The sequence below is a fragment of the Molothrus ater genome, chromosome 3 (assembly GCF_012460135.2).
Source record: "Molothrus ater isolate BHLD 08-10-18 breed brown headed cowbird chromosome 3, BPBGC_Mater_1.1, whole genome shotgun sequence".
Taxonomy (NCBI): Eukaryota; Metazoa; Chordata; class Aves; order Passeriformes; family Icteridae; genus Molothrus; species Molothrus ater.
In genome coordinates this window covers 55455139-55477484 of record NC_050480.2, presented here as the reverse complement: position 1 = coordinate 55477484, position 22346 = coordinate 55455139, and the positions used below count along the sequence as shown (strand labels likewise).

The following is a 22346-nucleotide window of genomic DNA, read 5'->3' as shown; positions in this document are numbered from 1 at the left end:
AGTCATGTTAGTCAGGCAAATACCCAATGACTGGAAAAGGGAAAACATCACTACTATCTTTACAAAGGGAAGAAAGGAAGATCTGGGGAACTACAGACTGGTTAGCCTCACTTCTGTGTCTGGGAAGATCATGGAACAGGTGGTCATGGAAGCAATGTTAAGGCACATACAAGACAAGGATGTGATCCAAGCCAGCCAGAACAGCTTTACTAAGGGCAGAGTGTGCCTGACCAATCCAGTGGCCTTCTATGGAATGACTGCACCAGTCAACAAGAGAAGACTGTCTGACGCCATCTACCTAGAATTCTGTGAGGCTTTTGACACAGTCCCAAATGACATTCTTATCTCCAAATTAGAGAGACATGGGTTTGAAGGGTGGACTATTCTGTGGACAGGAATTTGGCTGGCAGCCAGAGGGCTTTGGTCAATGGCTCTGTGTCCAGGTGGAGACTGGTGATGAGTGGTGTCCCTCAGGGCTCGACTCTGGGACTGGTGCTCTTTAATACCTTGATCAATGACTCAGTGAGATCAGATGTATCCTCAGCAAGTCTGCAGAGGATATGAAGCTGAGCAGAGCAGAAAACTTGAGAACTAGGCCCATGAGAACTTCATGGAGTTCAAAAAGTCCAAGTGCAAGGTGCTGCACCTGGGCTGCAGAGATGAACTCATTGAGAGTAGCTCTGCAGAGAAGGATTTGGGAGTTCTCATGGATAAAAAGCTAGACATAAGCCAACAGGGTGCCCTGGCAGCCCAGAAGGCCAACTACATTGTGGGCTGCTTCAAAAGACGAGTGGCCAGCAGTTCGAGGGAGGTGATTCTGCCCCTTTGCTCTGCTCTTGCAAGACCCTGCCTGGAGTACTGCATTCACTCTGGCAGATATAATAAGGTTTAATAATGTGCATATTGCTTTGGATTTTCCTAAAAATTAAGGCAAGCATATTAAAAATTATATTCCCATCATAAGTAAACAGTAGAGTTTTTTGTAGCAGAGTTTTTTGTAAGCCAAAAGTAATTTTGGCTTCTTTTCCACAGTATCAAATATTTTGCAGTTCTAACTTGCATACAATTCCAACCATTCTACAGAGCTGGTGATTCTTTTTTTCCCTAAATCACTTGTAATTTACATATTTCTATATATTTAATTGCGATAACAATGGAGAAAATTCAAAAGGAAAATTAATAATATTGCCACTCAGTACCTTGTACTTCTGGACATAACCCTGAATTGCCTTCTGTCCTACTACATTTTTTATATTTTCTTCATCCTGCTGAATTACATTTTCCATCAGTGAAATCCAGCTCATAACTTCAGTGATGGCATGACGAGAAGGAATTTTGTCCATCTGGAGCTGTTGAGATAACAGACTTAGAGCTCATGTTGTAAAGAAAATGGATAAGAATTCCTTGCTTTGCATTAGCGCAGTTTCAGTAGTTGATAGAGTACTGCTTGCCTGCATTTAATTACTCAAAAATATGCTCTATGACATTTTTAGGTGGACATACATATTTTGCATTACAAGACAATTCAGAGAACTACAGAACAACATTTTATTTTTTTTACCATCCCAGATTCAGTTAAGATTTGGGACCCTTCCTCTCTCCCTGTAAATCACAAAGTTATTATTAACTCAGAGCATTCTAAGTTATAAACTAAAGCAACAGCTTACACTGATAGCAACTATATACTAAGGCCACTTTTCAACCAGTATAATTCTCTAAGTTCAGTATTATAGCATTAAAACCCCAAAACTACACAACAAAAGCATCCTCTGCCTACACATACTAGCAAAAATCAATAATGTTTTTACATCTATTTTGTCTTCCATAGACTTGAACCTAACCTATTCAATTGGAACAAAATCACTACCCAAACCTGACAGGGCACAAGGATGATAAATGCCTTTTTCCAGAAAGCTTACCAGTATATTGAAAAAACCTTCACCTGCTCTTTAGGTAAAATTTAACAAATGTAACTATGAAAGTCTGAAACTAACACTGATGGGTATTAGGCAAGCAGGATTTGAAACTAAATGTCAGCTTTCCCACAGCAAAACTTTTTTCTTATCTTTCCTCACATGGACAAACTCAGAAAGGAAGCAACTAGTCAGTGCCATCTATACAGTCTTAGTTTTCTGGAATATCAAAGGTCCTTGCTGGCTTTCTTACCTGATGCAACTTCTCTTGTACTGCTGGGATCTGTGTGAGGAGCTCTGTCCACTGGGTTTCGATGTGGGACAATCCTGCACGCAATGCAGCTGTATCTACTTTCTTAAGCCTGAGGAGTTGGTTCCCAGTACTCAGGACAGAAGATTTCTGCGATGATTTAGTATCCACTTCTTTTGAAAACTCCTGTAAGCAGAAGCATTTTTTGTGGAAATAATTAAGTACTTTTTAATTTTACTTAGTGGTTTAGAACCCCCAAAAGCTAAGAATGTCTTCCATTCCCTTTAAAATATCTACTTTCTATTAGCATTCACCAGCTGTACTTCAGAGTAAGTTAGAACAAAAACTATGTTTGGTCATTAAGCCATTTTCTGTTTTCAGAATCCTCAAGATTTACAATCCTTGCATACAGCAAAGAAGTGCTAATGTGCACACATGCCAGCGGAAGAACAGCTTACCTACATACTCATCAATGGTAAGAAGAAGTATAACCATTCTATTAATCAACTGTTTAATTGTAATCGGAGAGAAATACGTGTCCCAGGCTCACGAACAACTTACCAAGAAGGAGCTCAGGTGGTCTCGGACTGTTTCGAGTTCCTGAGGAACAGTCAAAGACTGCTGGCTCCAAAACTCAAGTCGCTCCTTTGCAGATTGCAACCACTGTGTCAATTCATTTGATTCACTCTGATACCTGGCAAGATGTTTAAACAAGACTGAAACAGTCACTGCCACCTCTTGCCTCCAACCGAGCAGACTTTCCTCCGCGTGTTAGAGGAAGATACTGAATGCCAGATTTGAAATTTTATTTTTATCAAATTTCAGAAAAACGTAATTTAATTTTACAGACAGGCATGGTATCAGGAAGCTCCTATTTTAGCCACTATGCTCACAATTTCCAATAGTGCCTGAGTTTTGCCTTTAGAAAAAATTTAATGAAGTAAACAGGTCCCAAGCCTTTTTGGACAAGCTTCAATCCCACCCAATGCACATAAACAGACTTTTCTCTTCCATTAGAAGGCTCAGTCTTCCTAAATCTTTACAAAAAAGTATCTCAGAGCAGAAATGAATTTTTTTTCAGAAACCATCTTCATATCATGCCAAGCAACTAATGAGTTACCAAGAATATGAGTGTCCATACATTAGCCAGGGATTCATAGGCAAAGCTTTTATACCTACTAGATAATTAATTACAAAAGTAGCATATGAACGTTAGTAAGGTACCAAAAGCTCCCTTCCATATATGCAGTGACACAGACAAGAACCCAGAAGTTGCAACACATCCACTAAAACATGCAGAGGCAACTCACATCACTCAGTGAAGCACACAACTTTTCTTATACACCTGTATGCACATGGGGCTTCTGAATTAATCATCTAAGAAAGCATTTTCAGATTTCCTTGCGCCAGCTTTTATCTGCTACATCATTTATTACAAATGAGAGAGTATGAGTATGTTCTATGGAAAAGAAGAGCAGTCAAACTATGACGTACATCTCAAAGTACTTTCTTTTAAATGTTGAATCAAATATGTCTGGGTCCAGAATGGCTTTGACTGAAAAGCACAGGTGAATAACTTTGTATTTACCATTACATCAGCATTACCTTGTCCAGTGCTTCAGTATTGTCTCCAGCCTGTGAAGCTCCTTGGTGACTTTGCTGGTGTTACTTAACCAGCGTTCTCCTAGCTGGTTTAGCTGACCTTCGAGTTCTGAGCAGCTAACAGAAAAAAGGAGCCTTTTCCCATCATCTAGCACTTGGTATAATTTAGGCTGGTATTCAGTCAGGTTGGATCTCAGATGCTGTAATGACAGAGGACATGGTTAGATAACTGCAGGTCTCTGTTACCACACTTTCTCAACATTTCGTTTCCTTTTACTGCAATTTGTTGCATATGCAATGTCAACACAGAACATCAATTTTTTCTCTGCTCCAGCTCTAGCTCTCCCCAAGAACCATCATGCAGGTAATCTGCTCAAAAGCTGAACAAGTTGTCACAAACCCAGTCATGTCAATATGTCCATTGGTTCCTCCTTATGATGAACTCCTTCTTTGTGTAGATCCTCTAAACTTGAAAAGAATCTTTGTGGGGCAATATCCTTTCCAATAGAAATTGATTAAAATACTGGAACTTTACCACCTGCTGAAAACCTACCATCTACTGCAATGAATGTTAAGATATCCAATATAATTATTATAATTATAAATTATAATTATAAATTATTATAAATTATTATAAATTATTAACAGTAGTTCCCTCTTCAGCCCTTCCAATGCCCATATTCAGATCTCTGGATATCTCACTCTTCTACTGATTTACCGTCCTGCTCTTCATGGCAACAAAACAGAAGATCACCCCATCCATCCAAATCCCTGAACACAGAGACCAATTTTTATTGCACAAGAAAGCAAAAAAAGATCATGAGAAAGGAAAGGTTGTTAATACTATTACCCAAAAGGAGATAGATTAAATTTAAATGAAGACTTGTGGACGGCTACAGAATTTGTATATGTGGGCAAATATACCTGTTGAATTCCACTATCATTACCCAAAGAGTATGGATTTTAAAAACATCTGTACATTGGTATAAGTTTGACTGTAAAATGTACATGCATTCCCATTTTTCAGTTCTGATGAAAGTAATCTGAATATAAAAGGCTCAAACGACCAATCTTATAGTGAGTACATGAACTTTCTATCACTCTCATTTCCTCCTTCACAAAAACAGTTTTTAATAGATTTTAAAAAATTACCTTTATATGTTTGTGAGTCTGTGTATTTACACATAACATATATCCAAAAAAATTCCTAGACAGAGGCTTAAAAAATTCTAAGATAATAATAAATTTATTATGATGGACTTTAAAGCTAAATGTGGCCAGTTAATAAAATCTACAACATAACAGAATACAAGAATCTAGATTTGAACAACGTAGTTTATGTAACTGAAAAGAAAAATAAGAGAAGAAAACTAATTTAGGGTCAGGACAAACACAAACGATGCCTAGCATCAAGCAAAACCAAAACAACCACACAACAGTTTGCTTAAATTGTCCTCATACCATATGAAAAGCAGAAAGCTGTCTGGTAAAATTACCAAAACAATAACAACACAAAGTCAATTTTCAAGAAAAATTTGACAGACATTTTTCTGTAAAACAAAAAAGAGAATGAAAAAACCCCAACTAAGTATGAGGAGACAAAAATAAAACACTAGACCAAAGAAACAGGATGTGGTAGAAAAACTGTATTTAAAGTACTGGTTGCATTTGGGGAGGAAGGAAGTTTGAGGAACCACAGGCTGTTCAGCCTCACCTGGCTCTCTGGAAAGATCATGGAGCACATCCTACTGGATTCCATTTTCAGTGACAAAAAGGACCAAGAGGCGACCAGGAATACTTAGCTTAATACTCACTAACAGCCTTTTATAACAAAATTACTGTTTCTGTGGATCAGACTGACTTCAGCATGGCCTTTGATACCATCTCCCACTGAACCCTCCTCCAACAGCAGAGAGAGCTCAGGCTGGATAAATGGACTGTTTGGTGGGCTGAAAATGAGCTGCATTACCAGTCTCAATGCTAGTGATCAAAGCATCATGATGCCTGGCTGGCAGGTTGCAATGGGCAGAGTACTCCAGAGATTACTGATATTTTAACCCAAACAACTTCAACATCTTAATGGCATGGATCATGGCAGACAGCATTCCCTCAGTAAATCTGTGGACGACACTAATGTAGGGAGAGTGGTTGGGACAAAAAATGGCAGACTGATTCCAGAGACTCTTTACTAAACTTGAGGCTGGAGACAGCAGAAACCTTGGAAGGCTGAAGAAATGCAACATCTGTACCTTGGGCTGACCAGCTGCGTATCTCAGTACAGGTCAGGAAGAAAACTGGTTGTGTATTTAACCTGGCAGCTTATCAGGCAAGCCACAGCACAGGCCTATAATAGAACTGTGAAAACCAGATTAACTTATTTCATTATCCTCATCTAGGTGGTGCTGATGAGGCCCAATCTACTCCATCAGACTGTGCTCTGCCCCATCTCTCACTGAGCTGAGGAAGAAGGAAGTAGTCAGGTGTAGAACTGAGTTATTTAGGGTCTTAGAGCATATATCCTTCACTAAGAGGCTGTGGGAAACATGCTTGCTTTAGATTGACAAACAGGAGGCCAAAGGCCAGTCTAACAAAGATTTACAGCTGTTTGTGTTAAAATTAAAAAGATGATAGAGGTAAATTCTCCTCAGTAGTGCCACACAACATAAAAAGGACAATGGTGACAAGCTGAAAGTTGATGTTACTGACTGGACAGTACAGAAAACCTTTTATAGTAAGTCTTGGTGCAGGACTGCAACTGCTCCCCTGGTGAGCTGTGGGATCTTCTACTTTTGAGGTTTCCAAAGCTGTTGCTGATCCAGCCTGTGACAACTGCAATGCTTCCAGTGGGAGGCTGGACTAGATGACTGTCAGAGATCCCTTCAACCCCTCTTTTCTGCAGAGAATGTCTACAAAGCACCAACCTGAAAAAGTGTAATCCGGTCTGTAAGCCTGTCCTCTGTCTCTTCTACCAACCCAACAATGGGGATGCTTCCTTCAACAGACTCCAGCTGTCTGGTGAGTTCCTGGTAATCTTCATCCAGATGCATCCAGGTCTACAAGCACAAATTATCCATGTATATGGTGAAACTGGGTATCTAGAAATCTTATTACTTTTTTTTTTTTTAATTTGAAGTCCTACAGCTAGCTATGTGGTTGTGAAAGTACAGAAATAACAGTACAAATGTCCAGTGGACCTGTAAAAAGACATCATCCCTATGCCAAGCTCAACTTTTGGTAACAACACATGGATAAAACTGTCATGCTCTCCTTAACCAGCTAATGCTAAGCAGCTCTTCACACTTAGAGGAACAGAACTTGTGCCACCTGAAGGTCACAACAGTTAAACAGAAAAACTGCATGTAGTCTATCAGTGCTTTGTGTGTATGACAAAATGGACATCAATTCTGTCCAAGCACAGGAAATCAGCATTATAGAATATGCTGGTGGCTGATCAGAATGGAAGTATAGAAAAGGCCACAGAAATTCTCACCTCTAGAATGTATTCCAGCTCCACACCTCGTTTATGAGCCAGCTTTAATACAGCTGAAGCTCGTGTCATTATCTCTGAATGCGACTGAGTTTCCTTCAAGAGGGCAAGGCTACTCATTTTTCTAAAAAGTGTTTCTGTCAGGATCATGTGAGACTCCAATCCTTGAAAATATTCCTGAAAAATTCAGATGTGAGGGAGGGGGGAGAATAGAAAAAGAAGGTGCAATTATTACTTAATTCATTATCACTAAAAGAACATTTTAAGACATAAGCAGTACAATCAAGTATCTACATAGAATTAGGTAAACCTTTCACTTCACAACATTTCATGAAATCCAACATAATTTAAAGAGGACAATGGCCTATTCAAAGAAAGGAGTCAGTCATTCTTTCCACACAAATTCCATCCTGACCCTCATTCCATAAACAAAAGCAGCTTAAATCAGATAAACAACCCCAAAAATTTCTGCCTAATGAAAATGTGGAAAATACTTGTCCTATTTGTGGGTGCTATTACCAAATGTAAATTTCTGTTGGAAATAAATGGAGTGGTGGATGAAATGGCTAGGTAGCATGACAGGACAATACCAGGAACTTGTTATTAGAATAATGAAGAACATGCAATCTATCTGGGTTCACCTTCAACAAAGCATTTGAAACTCAGTCTGTCAGAGCAGTTCACTGGCTCCAATTTAAAATACAGCCTGGCCCACTGTTCTGAAAAGCTCCTGAACTTTTAGGACCAGAAGGTTAGCAATTTACTTTTCATAAGTGTCCTGATTTCAGCTGGGATAGAGTTAATTTTCTTCTTAGTAGCTGGTACAGCAAAGTGTTTTGGCTTTACTAGGGGAATAATGTTGATGACACACTGATGTTCTGTTTGCTGCTGAGTAGTGTTTACTCCAAGTCAAGGGCTTTTCAGCTTCCCTTGCTCTGCCAGTGAGGAGGTGCATGAGGAGCCTGGAGGGACCATGGTCAGGACAGCTGACCTGAACAGGCCAAAGGGATATTCCATACAATAGAGCATTATGTTCAGTATATAATCTTGGGGGAGCTGTCCGGAAGCTGCTGATTTCTTCTTGGGGAGAGGCTGGCTATTGGTCAGGAGGTGGTGAACAACTGCACTGTACATCATTTATTTATTTCTCTTGTGTTTATTTCTCTCTCTCCATTACAGTTATATTGACTATTGCAATTATTTTTATTATTAGTGCTATTACTATTAGTATTCATCTCTCAATCCACAGTGCTTACCATTTCTTTCTGATTCTCCTTCTCCTCAATGAAGGAACACATAAGGAGGAAGCAGCTGTGTGGTTCTTAGTTTCCCACTGGGGCTCAAGCATGACAACAAGCTTACAGTCATTACTAGTCCTGAAATACGTCCCGATTTCTTACCTTATGTTTTTCAAGCAGTGACAGAACCTCTTCCTTGGAAGAAACAATCATTTTCTGGTCACCAGCCATTTTTTCTTGGCCTGTTTCTACCAGGTCAGCCAGGTCCTGCAAAGCCCGCTCATACTGCCTCTTCAGAGCCATATTCTGATTCAGATCACTCCGCCTGGATCCAATGATCATCAGCAGCTCATCATACTTATCCTGGGGGGCAAAGGGCACCAATGGTGATTCTTGTTTCACACCTTATAGGTCTTCCTAGAAGCAACCTTACAGGCCCTGTTCTTTCAGAATATGATTTATTTCGAGATCAAAAAGAGTTTGCAGATATACTGACTTCATTGATAAATTAACTCACCATTTAAAGACAGAAAAAATAAGCAAGACCTGCAACTCTTTAAAGTACATGCATTTGGGGGAAAAAATAGCAGAATTCCAAAGGCTTATGTAAGTAGCAAAGATTTGGCTTAATGCATCAAAAAGCAGTGACTACCGTGCAATGCAGACGCTGTACTCATTTTACTTTTTATATTGCAGAGAACTGCAGGGATTCCACCATGGATACAGACCACAGGCATTTCAAAGTCAGGTTTGCTTCCTTCTCCTTCCCCAGAATCTTAATGGTAGCAAGCAAGATACATACAACTTACTGTAAAAACCAAAATAAGCCCATACTTTTGATCTATATAAGACATTCCAACAACCAAAATATCTCTACGATCATCCAGTGCTACAACAAAGTGCCCACCCTCAGACTGCAGCTGGCTCTCCTAGCCTTAAACAGAATTTTGTGAGAAGCAAACTGTCAGAAAAAGCCAAAGAAAGGCTTTTCTAAAAACTGAAATGAAAGAGAAGGAGAACAAAATGGCACATAAACTGAGAGGAAAAAAAAAAAGAAAAAAAACACCAAACAAATCAGGAGGAGGCGCTAAGGCCAAAAGGATAGAGAATTGGGCAAAAGACACATTTCTTAGTGATTTATTTCTTAGTCATTCATTTTTAGCTGATATCACTATCTAGTTGGCTTATTAAGTTTATGGTCCAGTTTCAGCTGTTTTATTTGCTTCCAATTGATTATTATTATGCTATTGTAAATGGTAAAAATTCATTCATAAACCTTCTCCTTGATATTTCCTCAAATATCCCCTGCATCAGCCAAACTGCTCAAAAAGGACTTTCAACATGTTTACAGAAGTTGTGGATCAATTGCCCACATGTATTGACATGAGAGGTGTTCTTGCAAAAGCAGAGCATATCCAGTTTCAGGTCTCACTGCACTCTCTGTCCTCCTTTACCACCTTCCTTCTTTGAATGACAGATGTGAGACAGTACTAAACCACAGATCATGAGACTCTGGTGAGAACAGGGATGAACCTTCAGCAGACAAATTTATGTTTACATACTTAGTGTCATCTGTGTGAAAAAGGAGTGGATGAGAGCTGACAGAAAACATGGTTTTGTAGATTTTTACAATTAATATTGCTAATATCAGAGATGTTAGAAAATCTGAAGAGAAGCAAATTTTAAAACTAGGTGAACCAGAGAGAACATAATCTTTTATACATACTGAAATGCCTTAAAATTCCATTTCCTAAACTGCTTGATGAACAATAAAAAGAAGCATTCCTTTGATATCACAGATGAGAAACATGATAGGATGGACAGGTCTAGGATGGAACTAATGAACCATACCTGGATCTTAGACAGCTCTTGTACAGAAGGTTGGTCAATTTGTAGCTTGTCTATACGCTTCTTTAATTCATTGATTCCAGCATCTAGTTCCTTTAAACCCTCTTCTGCCTCCAGTATGACCTGTATATGAAAATGACATTGCTTAGTTTTAAGTTTCAACAGTAGTGTAGCTTGCCTATGATCAGATTTTTTTCTGCTAAGTACTAATGACATCTTCAATGCACTGCAATTGTAAAGGATGCTATGAAGGAAATGTACTAACTAAAAGTGGGGAGAGCCCAGTTTTTTTCTTAAAGTTAAATAAGCATATCATTATTACTTTATAATAACAAGCTGCTTTAGTATCATATAAAATACTATGCTTAGTATTTTTTACACCAAACATAGCTATGAATTTCCATGTTTTTAATCATACAGTAGGGGCCCAAAATAATTTTTTTTAATGTAAAAATGTATTTTTTTTTATTAACAGTCGTTCCTGTCATCTCTGAGCACCAAGCAAACAATCATCACAGCAGAACCCACATATGAATGCAAAGTGCTCTGTGTAGTTCCCTTTCAAGCATGGGATGGGGCTAAAATTACTTGTACCTCCCCTTTTGCACTTGGAAAACTACAACTTAAGAACATAGATTGGTATCTGCAAGTGTCTGAAGGTGATGAGTTTTTCCAGTGGAAGCTACAAGCTTCCTTAGGTGTCTGCTGCAGATTATAACAAAATTAAAAGCGTGAGGTAGATTCCTGTACTTAAAGTCCTTTGTTGAGACCCTTTCTGGAAGCTTCCTATCCAAATATTTTAAAATATGTATGTGAAGTAGAACTCCTGCCTTTCAGCAGCATGGAGTTTGCACAATACAGTCACTAAACTTCCACTTCATGCAACTGAAGTCACCAGGCTGATTAAAAGTCTTACTTCTATCTTCCTAATTACATATTGAACAAGCAGCAATGCTTTTAACTTTGAATGTTTTATCAGCCAAAGGAGATTTTCTGCAACAAATAATTTCACTTGCTTTTGCTGACACATTGTTTTCCTAGCTGGTTAAATTAATAATACTGAAATATATTTCTGCCAATGCTTGGCATCACAAAAGATAGAAAATAAAGACATAGTGTGACCTCTCTTTTTCATACAGGAGTTGTAAACTCCTTCAAAATTTGAATGTCAGGTATATAAAGTCCCGTATTTCTGTTTAACTGAAGGGTAAGTCTCTTCCACTTAGCCACCTGCTGGCACCAGACGTCACTAACAAGAAATATCTATAAGAAGTACACCTTAGCATACTCCATTCATTTTTCTCATTGGCAAAACAGAAACAAGAAAACAGGATACACTTTTTCATATAAATAATTAATTATTCTTCAGGCCATTCCTGATAAAGAAATAATAATTACTGCCTAAATTAAAACGAGTTTCATTAAAGACATAGCTATAAACCAGTGAGCGGCAAAGTGCCTTTGGTTCTTAATAGAGTTTAATAGTCAAACAATTTAGCAAAACTCTGGACTGTTTTGTTTATTGAAGTTTTCTCTTTTCAAATACAGCCCAGTATAAACATAACTAGGTACTAGGTCAGCTGGGAGATGAGAGAGACACTTTTGCTAGGTTTTTTTTTTGTTGTGACTTTTCATTTTATTTACTTTTAAATATGTGTACTACACTCTTGGACATTTTCCTATACTTAATGTGAACACGTATGTTCTCCCATTTAAAGGAACTGTTCTCTAGAATCCATTTATACTTTGGATAAAAACTTTACCTCTTCCCCTCTCCCCAAGTGACAGATATGTGGTAGTACCTGCATTTGTTCTGTTTCTGGTCTGTCAGCTGCCTCTGCTAATTTCTGTAGAAGTAAGTATTTGTTATCAGCCACCGATGTAAACATGAGCTTCAGATCATTCTGCAGGAGACAAAACCAACAAATTACAGCCAATTGCAGCACAAAACAACTGAAAAATATTCCATGCTTCAAAAAGATTAAAGCATTAAACATTACATGGTAACACTACAGCATCAAAATGATTCAAAAACCATCATAATTAGCCAATGCAAAACATTTAATATTGCTGAAAATCCAGCTATGGAGACTAAGAGCTAAAGCAACTCATATTTAAAACATATCCTGTGAATGCACTTCTATTTTTGTCTTCCAATTAAATGATTAATTACCAAGGGGTCATTACCTCCATGTAAAAAACATGAATCTTGTGCAGTTTATTCAACTACATATGATTGTAAGCAAGCTTGGTTTTACTTTTTAAGGCAAGTTGTTTTAAATACAAACTTGAGCTAATATAACACATAAGTAAACAAGACCTCCACACATTACAGGGCTAACCACAAGCTGAAAATTTTAGAATATTTTATCAGAAAAGACACATAAATATTACTTAACAATTTTGCTGAAATACAATCAATCATCTTTTTCTTGCACTCATCTCAACAGAAAATTATCAGCACATTTTTCTGAGACTTTCAGCATTACATAGGAGGTACATTAATGATTTAGTATTTATTTTTACATTCAATAATCATTTTAAATACTGAAAATCTCTAAGAATAATGCAATGAATTCAAATCAACCTTGATGTCATCAGCAAAGAGAAGTCTTTCATTGAAAAATGGGAGATTGCACAGGAAAATTATGGAGTTTGAAAGAAAATCTAGTAGTAACAATCTATGCAAAGATGACCCTAATCTAAAGCCACAAGGAATATTTTTTTTTAATTTATGAGGGTTTTAATTAAAAATAAACCCTACTGACGGGCTTCATATATTAATGACAATGATAATGATAACAATAATAATAATAATAGGAGATAAGGTAGAGACCAAGTAAGATCTGAAAGCTTTTCTCAACTCTGTTCAAAATTTTCTGAGTGCACATTTCTCCACTTATCAGAATTTTTTAATACTTGCACAACACAGACTTCCTTTTATGTAATGCCAGCAGGGGGAGACAGCAAGGAAAGATTATCACTTTACAGTAATTGCATGAGTTGAAGAAGCCTTCTAGTGGAGAGTTTAAATTTTGAGTAATTATTAGGGTATCAAATTTTTCATAAGCTTGAAAAATTTGATTTTTCAATAAAAAACCTGTGACAACCTCGTTCTTTTGATTTGGCATCAAAAATTCACAGCCTTTATATTTTCATTTGACATAGACCTCTGTTAATTTCATCACCTCATACCTTGAATGTGATGATTTGCTGGAGCCGTCCTTTCATCTGGTGGCATCTCTGGTTTACCACTGTCTCCAGTAAGGTCAGTCTTCTCAAGAGACAATCCAAAGTGTTTTCTATAATAACCCTCTTATCACTACTGTCAGGAAATACCTGAGCAAACAAATTCTTGTTCTTATCCACTTCTTCTGTTATATCTTTGATTTCTTTGGCAAGATTCTAATTTTGTGGAAAAACAGAAGTGACAATCAGACATTCTGGAAAGCAGGGAAACATTGCCATAACCATAGTCAATTTTGCAATGATGCAGTGATTTTTTTTTACATTGCTGGTATACATATACTAGAAAAAGATGGAAGTTATATTAATCTCTGATAGTAAAAATATTCCATGCTCCAAGGAAAAACAAGTGCTGGAACAAAATAATGTAAAGGCACAGAAACATCTGGGTTGGATAAAAAGTCATCTAGTCCAATTCTCCTGAAGTAAATATGGACATCTTCAACTAAATCAGGATGCTCAGAGCCATCTCAAGCCTGAATTTGAATGCTTCCAGGGATGGGACATCCATCCTGTCTGGGCAACCTGCTCCAGCATTTCTACACTCTCATTTTGAAAGATTTCTTCCTTGTATCTTGTCTGAATCTATCCTCTTCAGATGAAAACCATTGTTCCTCTGTCCTATTGCCTCTCTCCCCCCACCACCACTCAATTTTTTCCACCTCCCTCACCCCTAATTAATGTTGATGAACCTGTGCTGTTTCTATATCCTAGAGTATCCCTCCCTCTTTTTCACATAGCTTCAATTTTGATAATGTGGTGTTAGCTAATACTTAGATGTTAAACAGAAGAAAGAGTCCATGCTTTCTGCAACATTCTCTACATGGTCAACTGCAGAATGCTGCAGTTACATAGAGATTAGGTCAGCGACATGTCACTTATCCAGGATTCTAACACTTTTGTTCTAAACACTACTATTGGCAATTAAAAGAAACTCCTACTCATGGATCCCTCACCTCTTGCTTGCAGAGGTAAGTTTCTGTTTCTTCTTCTGGCAACAGAGCTGTAGCAACAAAGACTTGCTCTTCCACCCCATCCAGCCACACAGATGTGGCAGTGACACCATCATACATCTTCTGCTCCAGATGCAGGGTCTCCTCCAGCCGTCCAGCCTGGGCAAAAGGAACCACAGGAATCAGCACAGAAGTACAAGACAGTCTTCCTAACTTCTAATATTTGGGAAAGGCCTGGATTTCCAGATCATACCTGGAGGAGTTTTAACTGTTAATGTGGTTTTGCTGTAGGACAGGTGTAAAGACAATTGAAAATTACCTCAGATGAGACATCTTCAAAGGCCTGATTCAATTCAACCAGTACAGGTGACACTAAGGATTTATCTTCATCCTGTGTCTCCTCCTTATACAAAGGCATTCCATGTATTAGTCTGTTTGGTCTGCTATAAAGCTGCTGAGAGAGAAGCACTAATTAGGATGCATCTACCATATGTAGGGCACAAAATTCAGCTGTACAGACTCTCTGCTGACTGATGCTATCACTTGCTAACGCTCATGGTCCTCCCACAAATGCTCCATGTCATGAATATTTTGCATAAATATTACTCAACAGGAGGTTCACTAGAAATACAGGATAAATGCTTCTAGCCGGAAGTAAAAATTATTAGTTTTTATCAAAAATATTATCAATTACTCTTTAATTAATACAAGGTATTTAGAACTTTGGGAGCTGGTTAATGGAGTGTTATACAAAGAAGAGTGAATTTGGGTCTCTTAACAATAAAATGGAAGATGTCTGTTAATATAGAATTTGGTTTGTCCCCAGTTTAATTGATTAATCCCCATTTCTTCCAGTAGAAATACTGTTCCCCAAATTCCTCACCCACTAAGATCAAGAATTGAATGCAACCAATAAATTCAAACTGAAAATAACAGTTTTCCTCTAAGCTGTTGCCAGAGTACAAATCAATTTCAGAGTGATGATTTGCTACAGAATTATCCTGAGTTAGATAAGTAGATAAACATTTTGTCTGAGCTCTTTCTTCCTTTCCAGTTCATTAACCTGATGGTAGTGCAATTCAAATCACTTTGAACATGAGCAGTGCTGGTGTCAGTATGTAACAGTTTTTAAAGGTGTCACAAAAACAAATTGCTCCATATCTCATGCCTTAACTACAGCACTTTAATGGAGCTACATATTGTACCTCTTGTTGTAACAACTACTTTCAAAGAGAAAATGGAAAGAGAAATTTTAAAAAGCTACCAGCTGTTCTTTTTCCAAAGCTTTCTGGAGCAGTCTCTGCTTGGTACTGAATTCCTGGTTTAGGCTTTCCCATTTCCTCTTCATCTGTTCTTCAGATGATGGCTTTTCACCTTCTAAGGTTAATTCCTCAGAAAGTACATCAGGCTTCTCACTGAATATGAAGAAGCATAAAGGTTTAATAAATGCAAAAGTTATAAACATATAAAGTTATAATTTTCCATTAGGAAATTCTACATTTAAATTAAATGCTACTTTTTAAAGCTCTGAATTGTTAATTTTGGTTTTGTTTTTCTGAAAATATGACAAAGGTTGGTTTGAACAGCAAGAAGTTCTTATCTGATGAAATAAAATGTATTTCGAAAAGACTATATGAAGTTGCAAGTACCCAAAAAAAGTAAAAAAATCCCCAAACCAGACTGAATATATACTACATTGAAATGTAACCTATAAAAAAAAAAGTTTTAGTTTAAAGCATGAATTAAAATAAATATTTTATCTGACTCCTTCCTCACCTCTTTTCTCAAAATGACAGACATAGTTTAATGAAGGACAAGCATATGAGTTTAACTTTGGTAAACAGTTAATCACAGTCAGAATTTTCTATTTGGTGGTTTATTTGTGGGGTTTTTTTTCCTATGGTACAGCATCACTTGATCATCACAAGAAGTAAGCCTCAAACATAAGGAGACTGGTTAAGTACTTTCTGGCATTAAAATTAAGGCTTCAAAAGGAAAAATACTTGCTAATTGCAGGAAAAATAAATTTAAGCAATGAGTATCTCATCTGGGAAGGTCTGGTTACAATGGCAGATGCCAATGTTTGAGGTAGATGTGATTCACACACCAGTGCTGGTCCATAAAGTTACAGTAACTGATCCACTGCTTGTCTAATGAGTCTTGCTAGTCTTTAATTTTAGTATGATTCCGGCTAATAAGAATAAAGGGCATTTCTAAATGCTGAAGGTGATCTATTCTCACAAAACAGTTTGTGTAACTGTATTATCAGACCGCTGAATTATAAACCAGAACTCCAACAGCCAAGGTGCTGTATAAAAATGATAAAACAAAAATTAGAGGACTATGAGCAGAAGAGGGATGTAAGCATAAGGAAGACAAAGTATAGCCATAGAAATTTACTTTTTGGAACAACACATGAAAGCACACCTTATGGGCAGCCCTTCAGTAGAGCTTTGCTGCGTTAGGATCTCTCCTCCCCGGCACGCTACTGACCGAAGCAGATTCTTCTGCTCTTCTAGCTCCTGTTCCAGCTCCTAGCACAGAAAGTTACACAAAACAGAACAAATCTCAAACACACTGGTTTTGCCTTGGAAGGATATGTCTACCTTGTTTAACTGTCATGCAAAGTTATCTGAGCTGCTTCTGAAATGGCTTGCTTGAACACCAAAAGAAGTTCAAAATCTCCAGCCAGGGACACATCAAAATTGGGTTCATAAACTGGATTATTGAACTAATTAACTGATACAATGCAGTTTATGGAACCTACCCTAGTGAGAACATCTTCAAATCATTCAACACAATATATAATGTAATACATGTATCTTTACTTGTATGAAGACAAAGTTATTATTTTGAGTATTATCATCTCTCCTTAGAGTAATTTAAAGGGATGATTCAATTTTATTCTGCTGATGGACAAATTTTATTCTACTGATTATGTGAATTGACCATAGTCATCCAGGAAGTCTAGCCTGCCTGTTGCAGATATAAGACAGGGAACTCAGATGCATCATTACCAAAACAGTGAGTATGAAACAGTGTAAAAATTAATATTTCAGTGAAAATATTAACAAGAGAGGCTCAGCTACAGCATTAAGTGCAATCTAAAGATGGGAGTAAAAGAAAGGCAGAACACCAACTTTCTGCTGCTGCAGGGTACTCTGCTGCTGCTGTGAGCGAGTAGTTCTTGCTTGCGCCAGCCATTCTTGAACACTGGGGCTTTGTGAGGAAACAAAGTCCAGATCACTCTCCTCCTTTTCTTGTAAAGATCCCTGCTTTAAGAAAGAGACATTAAGATTCAAAAAAATCTCCTACATTGTTAGAGAACAGGCAGGTTCAGTTCATCTACACAAAACCTCTCAAGCTGCTGGCCCATGTAAATTCTGAAGTGAGCAATGACTAGATTTCTGACTTTTACTGGTTTTTGGTTACTAGCAAGAAAAGCATCCCTAGAAATGTAAAAATAAACATGCACTTAGCAGAATCAGAGATCATAGGTCAGAGACCTTGGACTGATGTGTTTCTAAAGACTGTTCTGCTTCTAAAAACCAGCCTTCATCTGCAAAGGATGGTGCAGCTTTATCTGGCAATGTAGGGATTCAGTGGCTTGTTTCTGCCAGGATTTTTATCTAATTAAAGCAATTTTTAAAATCTAATTGAAAAGGAGAAAATTCTGGTTGCCATCCTGGTCAATATTGATTTATCAGTAAGTACATAACTCTATGTTCGGCAGAAACACACTGGGTAAACAGCAGATGACATGATATGAACAGCAGAGAAAGTAAGAGAGAGCAAACCACAGAATGTTAGAACAGCACAGCAAAAGCAACAGTTCCTTCTATTCATATTTCTACCATGTTTCTCCAACATGAGTGATTAGAAAGGCTTTCTATGTAAGCAATGCAAAAAAGAACAAATGCCTCAATAGCTCAAAAAAATGTTTTATCAACTTCTTGGCTTCCAAAGTCCATGTTGGCTGAAAGTTTAAATAATTTTAGCAGCCAGTGTATTCAAATGTAGGTATTTCAACATGCTTGGCCTTATGTTAAAGACAGACGTGTAGGTCAGGCTACTTCGATGAACACATCTCTCTGGACTTATTTAATATTATTTGCAGTCATGTGATGATTGTAGAGCTTGCACCTTTTTGGTTTTTTTTGAAAGCTTCAGGATCTAAAGCTGGGGCTTAATACCTCTCCCATTTTGTCTGTATATTTAATTTTTGTAGTATCCCTATTATGCCCATGATTCAGCCTTTATTCTAAATAGATTAAGACTGCCAAATGGTTCAGCAACTCTCCTAACCACAGACACTCTGCCTTCCAGGTGACATTTCTCAAATCAGGCAGGGACCAACATGGCAGAAGGCGGGTGCCTCACCTGGTGCTCTTATGCTAACAACTGAGAGAGGCCTTCGCCACCAGTGACCCTGGCACCAGCCACTGAAACAGCAGAGTTTAGCTAAGCAGTAGAAGGCTAGGGGTAAGATTTTAGTTTTGGGGGATGATGAGTGTACTGAAGTTGAAAGGACTGATTAGAGGATATAAACTGTTAAGAGGTGCAAAACAAAAAAGAAGTACCTGGTGCTGGAAAGAACTATTAGCCTTTGCTTTATGAAATAACTTTGTTTCACTAAGGTTCCAGTTTGCGGGTAAACTCTGATACTTTATTTTGTAGGAACAAGTTTCTAGACAAGCTGAAATTGGAGTGTGAACAATGTTATTACAGAGTGTCAGACTGGGCAAAGAAAATAGTATGTGAGAAGTAAAGAAGATCTGGAATGATAGCTTTTCTATTACAAATTAGGAAACAGACAATGTTTCTGTAAATTGTGGGGGGGGAAATCTGCTTAATTTTATATACGCTAGGGACCATAGTTATTTAACTTGTAAATTTCTTTAGAGAACAGTATCTAGTTCTTCCTTGCATTTGAGTGTGCTGGTTGATTTCAGTTACATTTTGGGTCTCTTTCTCAGGGAAGAGGACTGAGAAGATACAGTTTTGGAATTATACCAAGACATAATTAATAGTCTCATGGTTCCTGCAATATCAAGGAGTGTAAAAGGGGTTGTGGTATTTTTTGTTGCAATGAGGTCTTGCAAATATCCTACTGTACATACTTTTTAGATCAAAAGCATTTGTGAACCAGATTTTATCATTGACAAATTACAGAATGTAAGTTTGAAAAAAACCCTTATGTTTGCATTTACAGGTGCATTTTCATTTGAAGTCTGTCTGAAGGAACTGTATTACATTTCCTTTAAACAGCCAGGGAAATACAAGCTTGAACCTGTCATTCCCAGCTACTGTCCAGTCTAGCACAGAAATAAATGGAAAATCCCTGAAGAAGATTGTGATGAAATTGATCTTTCGAAGGATTTCAGAATTATACAAACTTATATGAGGTACACTTTTTCTTGTGAAACTGGAGTTGTTCCTCCCCTACACACCATTTGCAATAAAAAGTAAAGAAACACTCTCTGTTTTGTTGAGGTTTTTTTACTGCAGAATCTGTTCTACTTTGGTTTTTAAGGAGTCTGTGTTTCATTGCCCCTAAGCCAAAGAATAAACAATAACAGACACAATATTTTGTGTGTTTCAAAGTGCTGCCTTTGGAGACGGCATAGTCTGGAACACTCCTGCTGCAGCATGTTTCTGATTAGTTTCACTACTTTATTTTATGAATAAAGAAGTTGGTCACAAAGTCACCTTTGCTGTATCACTAGTTACATTCATTAACTAAAATCAGAAGACAACTGAAATTGTTCCAAGAAAGTCAGAGAATCTCATACTGACTCGTAAAAAGCCTTGTGCACAGGGATAACAGACAGGCTGAAATATGCTTTAAGGAAAATATAGCTCAGTCTTTATAATACTCTTCCAGGCCTACTTGGGAGGTTCCTTCTTTTGGAAGGAGGCTGGTCTATTACGAGGTTATCAGAACATCTGGAGACATGTAAAAATCTGAGTTTTTTACATGCATGAACAACAGTGCTGTTAACTTGCAATATTTCTCAAGGTTAATACTGGCATTGGATAGAATTTGGGGCATCTGATGCTCTTGGCCTCAGTCCTCAGTGTTTAGAACATGACATTATTGAACTTTTCATCTGAAAAAAAATTGCTCAGTGAAGATTAAAAGATGCTATACTGCCTGTGTCTATTTTCTTACATGATCTGTAAATGAAGTCAAAGAAAGACCTGAAATACATAAAGAAACTTGAATCTTGCATTTATGCACCATCTTAAATGATTCATATTCTACATCTGGAAATTATTTTGTTGTTATTTTAGATTTTAGAAGATCATCCAAAAATCTGTTTTAAGAAGTAAACTAAATCACATCACTGTATTTTAAAATATTTTAAAGTATTTTAAAATTTAGCAAAAAACTCTGTGACGCCTTTTCACTTCACAGGTAATATATGAGAACAAAGTATTATGTGCCCACATCGTGTTGGTAACTTTTCATTTGCCTAGTCATGAGGTTTAATAAGCAAGAATAATATTAAAGTTAGTTCATCTTAGAGGCAATACGAAGAAATACCTGTGGGGGGGGGGTCTCCTTATTTTTTATTTCTCTGTTTTTCTGAAATCATGTGAAGTTTTAAAGCTATGCAGTTGCTTTGGACTAAAAATAGTTCTCAGAAGACCAAGTGACTTTTCAAGCTAGCGTCTCAGTAGACTTTAATCTGCATTACAAGCCAGAAATCTTTGAAGCTTATCATGTTTAATTTGCACAGCAAAGCCAAGAAAAGAAGTAAAAGAAAAGGGGGGGAGGGAGTCACAGCAGGGCAAGCAAATTCAAAACCAGTCAGTCACATTACATGGTTGGGTTTCTTGTATGTATTCGGTTCTCCACATGCTAGTTTGACCTAAAGAATGACCAAAAGCAACTGTTAAATACAATGTATTAGTGGCAATGAGCAGACCAAAGCTGCTAAGAATAGAAACCTAGGGCAAGACTGAGGTTAAATGAATTTTTGCTTATATAATGTTGTAGTTGGTATATTGATGCCACCAAGTATTAGCCATAATTAAAAATGTTCCGTTATGTTATCTGTTCACTGTGTTGTGCACACCATGAAAAAAAAATATTTAGGATCATTCTTTGGTTGGGGAGAGTAATCCTGCCCCAGACCATACACAATCTAAACAGACTGGAAACAGGAATAGACTATATCCAGACCAAGCTAACCATCTATCTATTTTATTATTGTCCTTTCAGTGAAGATACTGAGGTTATGATAGCTTTACCATAAAGCTGTGTTAACTTGAAAATTATCAACTAAATTTTTCTAGACAGCTATTTATTTTGGAGCTATAATTCCATTTACTAACTAAAGATGAATAACTCAAACTGAATCAGTGCAACACTTTCACTCGTTTTTCCCAGTTGCATAAAGTTGCTATGAAATCCCCAAACTCCTGCCCACCATGAGAACAGCTGGAAGGAGCCACTCACCCGAATGTTGATCTGTTTGTCGTGGAGCACCCTCTGCAGCTCCAGAAGGCTGCCCTTCAGTGTTCTGAGCTTCACAGCCAGTTGCTCTGCCTCGTCCTTGGTGTGAGCCTTCCCTTCCATAAGCAAGTTCTCATTGTGCACAGACAGCTCTGACAAGGCTACCACCTTCTGTTCTATTTCAACCAGCATGTTCTGCAGCAGCAAAAACAAAGACCCGAATTCATACATTTTCCAGCACTTGTGATGTTTTCAGGCAAGACCACCTGTGGCCTACCTCACCCGTGTCCAAACTAAGAGAAAGTCAGATTAGCATTGCTTTGCCTTCCAGTCCCATTCAGAGTTCT

General features: G+C 37.6%; 1 protein-coding gene across 1 annotated transcript in view; it reads right to left on the bottom strand.

Moving 5' to 3' along the window:
• Positions 1-22346, bottom strand: part of SYNE1 (spectrin repeat containing nuclear envelope protein 1) — a 288350-nt gene that overhangs the window by 59752 nt on the left and 206252 nt on the right. The window contains 16 exon segments of the mRNA XM_054514453.1: positions 1200-1349; positions 2167-2349; positions 2725-2857; positions 3769-3965; positions 6687-6818; positions 7256-7429; positions 8653-8853; positions 10342-10461; positions 12141-12242; positions 13534-13743; positions 14541-14696; positions 14857-14991; positions 15802-15952; positions 16965-17071; positions 17678-17812; positions 22003-22194. Coding sequence (XP_054370428.1) covers positions 1200-1349; positions 2167-2349; positions 2725-2857; positions 3769-3965; positions 6687-6818; positions 7256-7429; positions 8653-8853; positions 10342-10461; positions 12141-12242; positions 13534-13743; positions 14541-14696; positions 14857-14991; positions 15802-15952; positions 16965-17071; positions 17678-17812; positions 22003-22194 — 2478 coding nt within the window.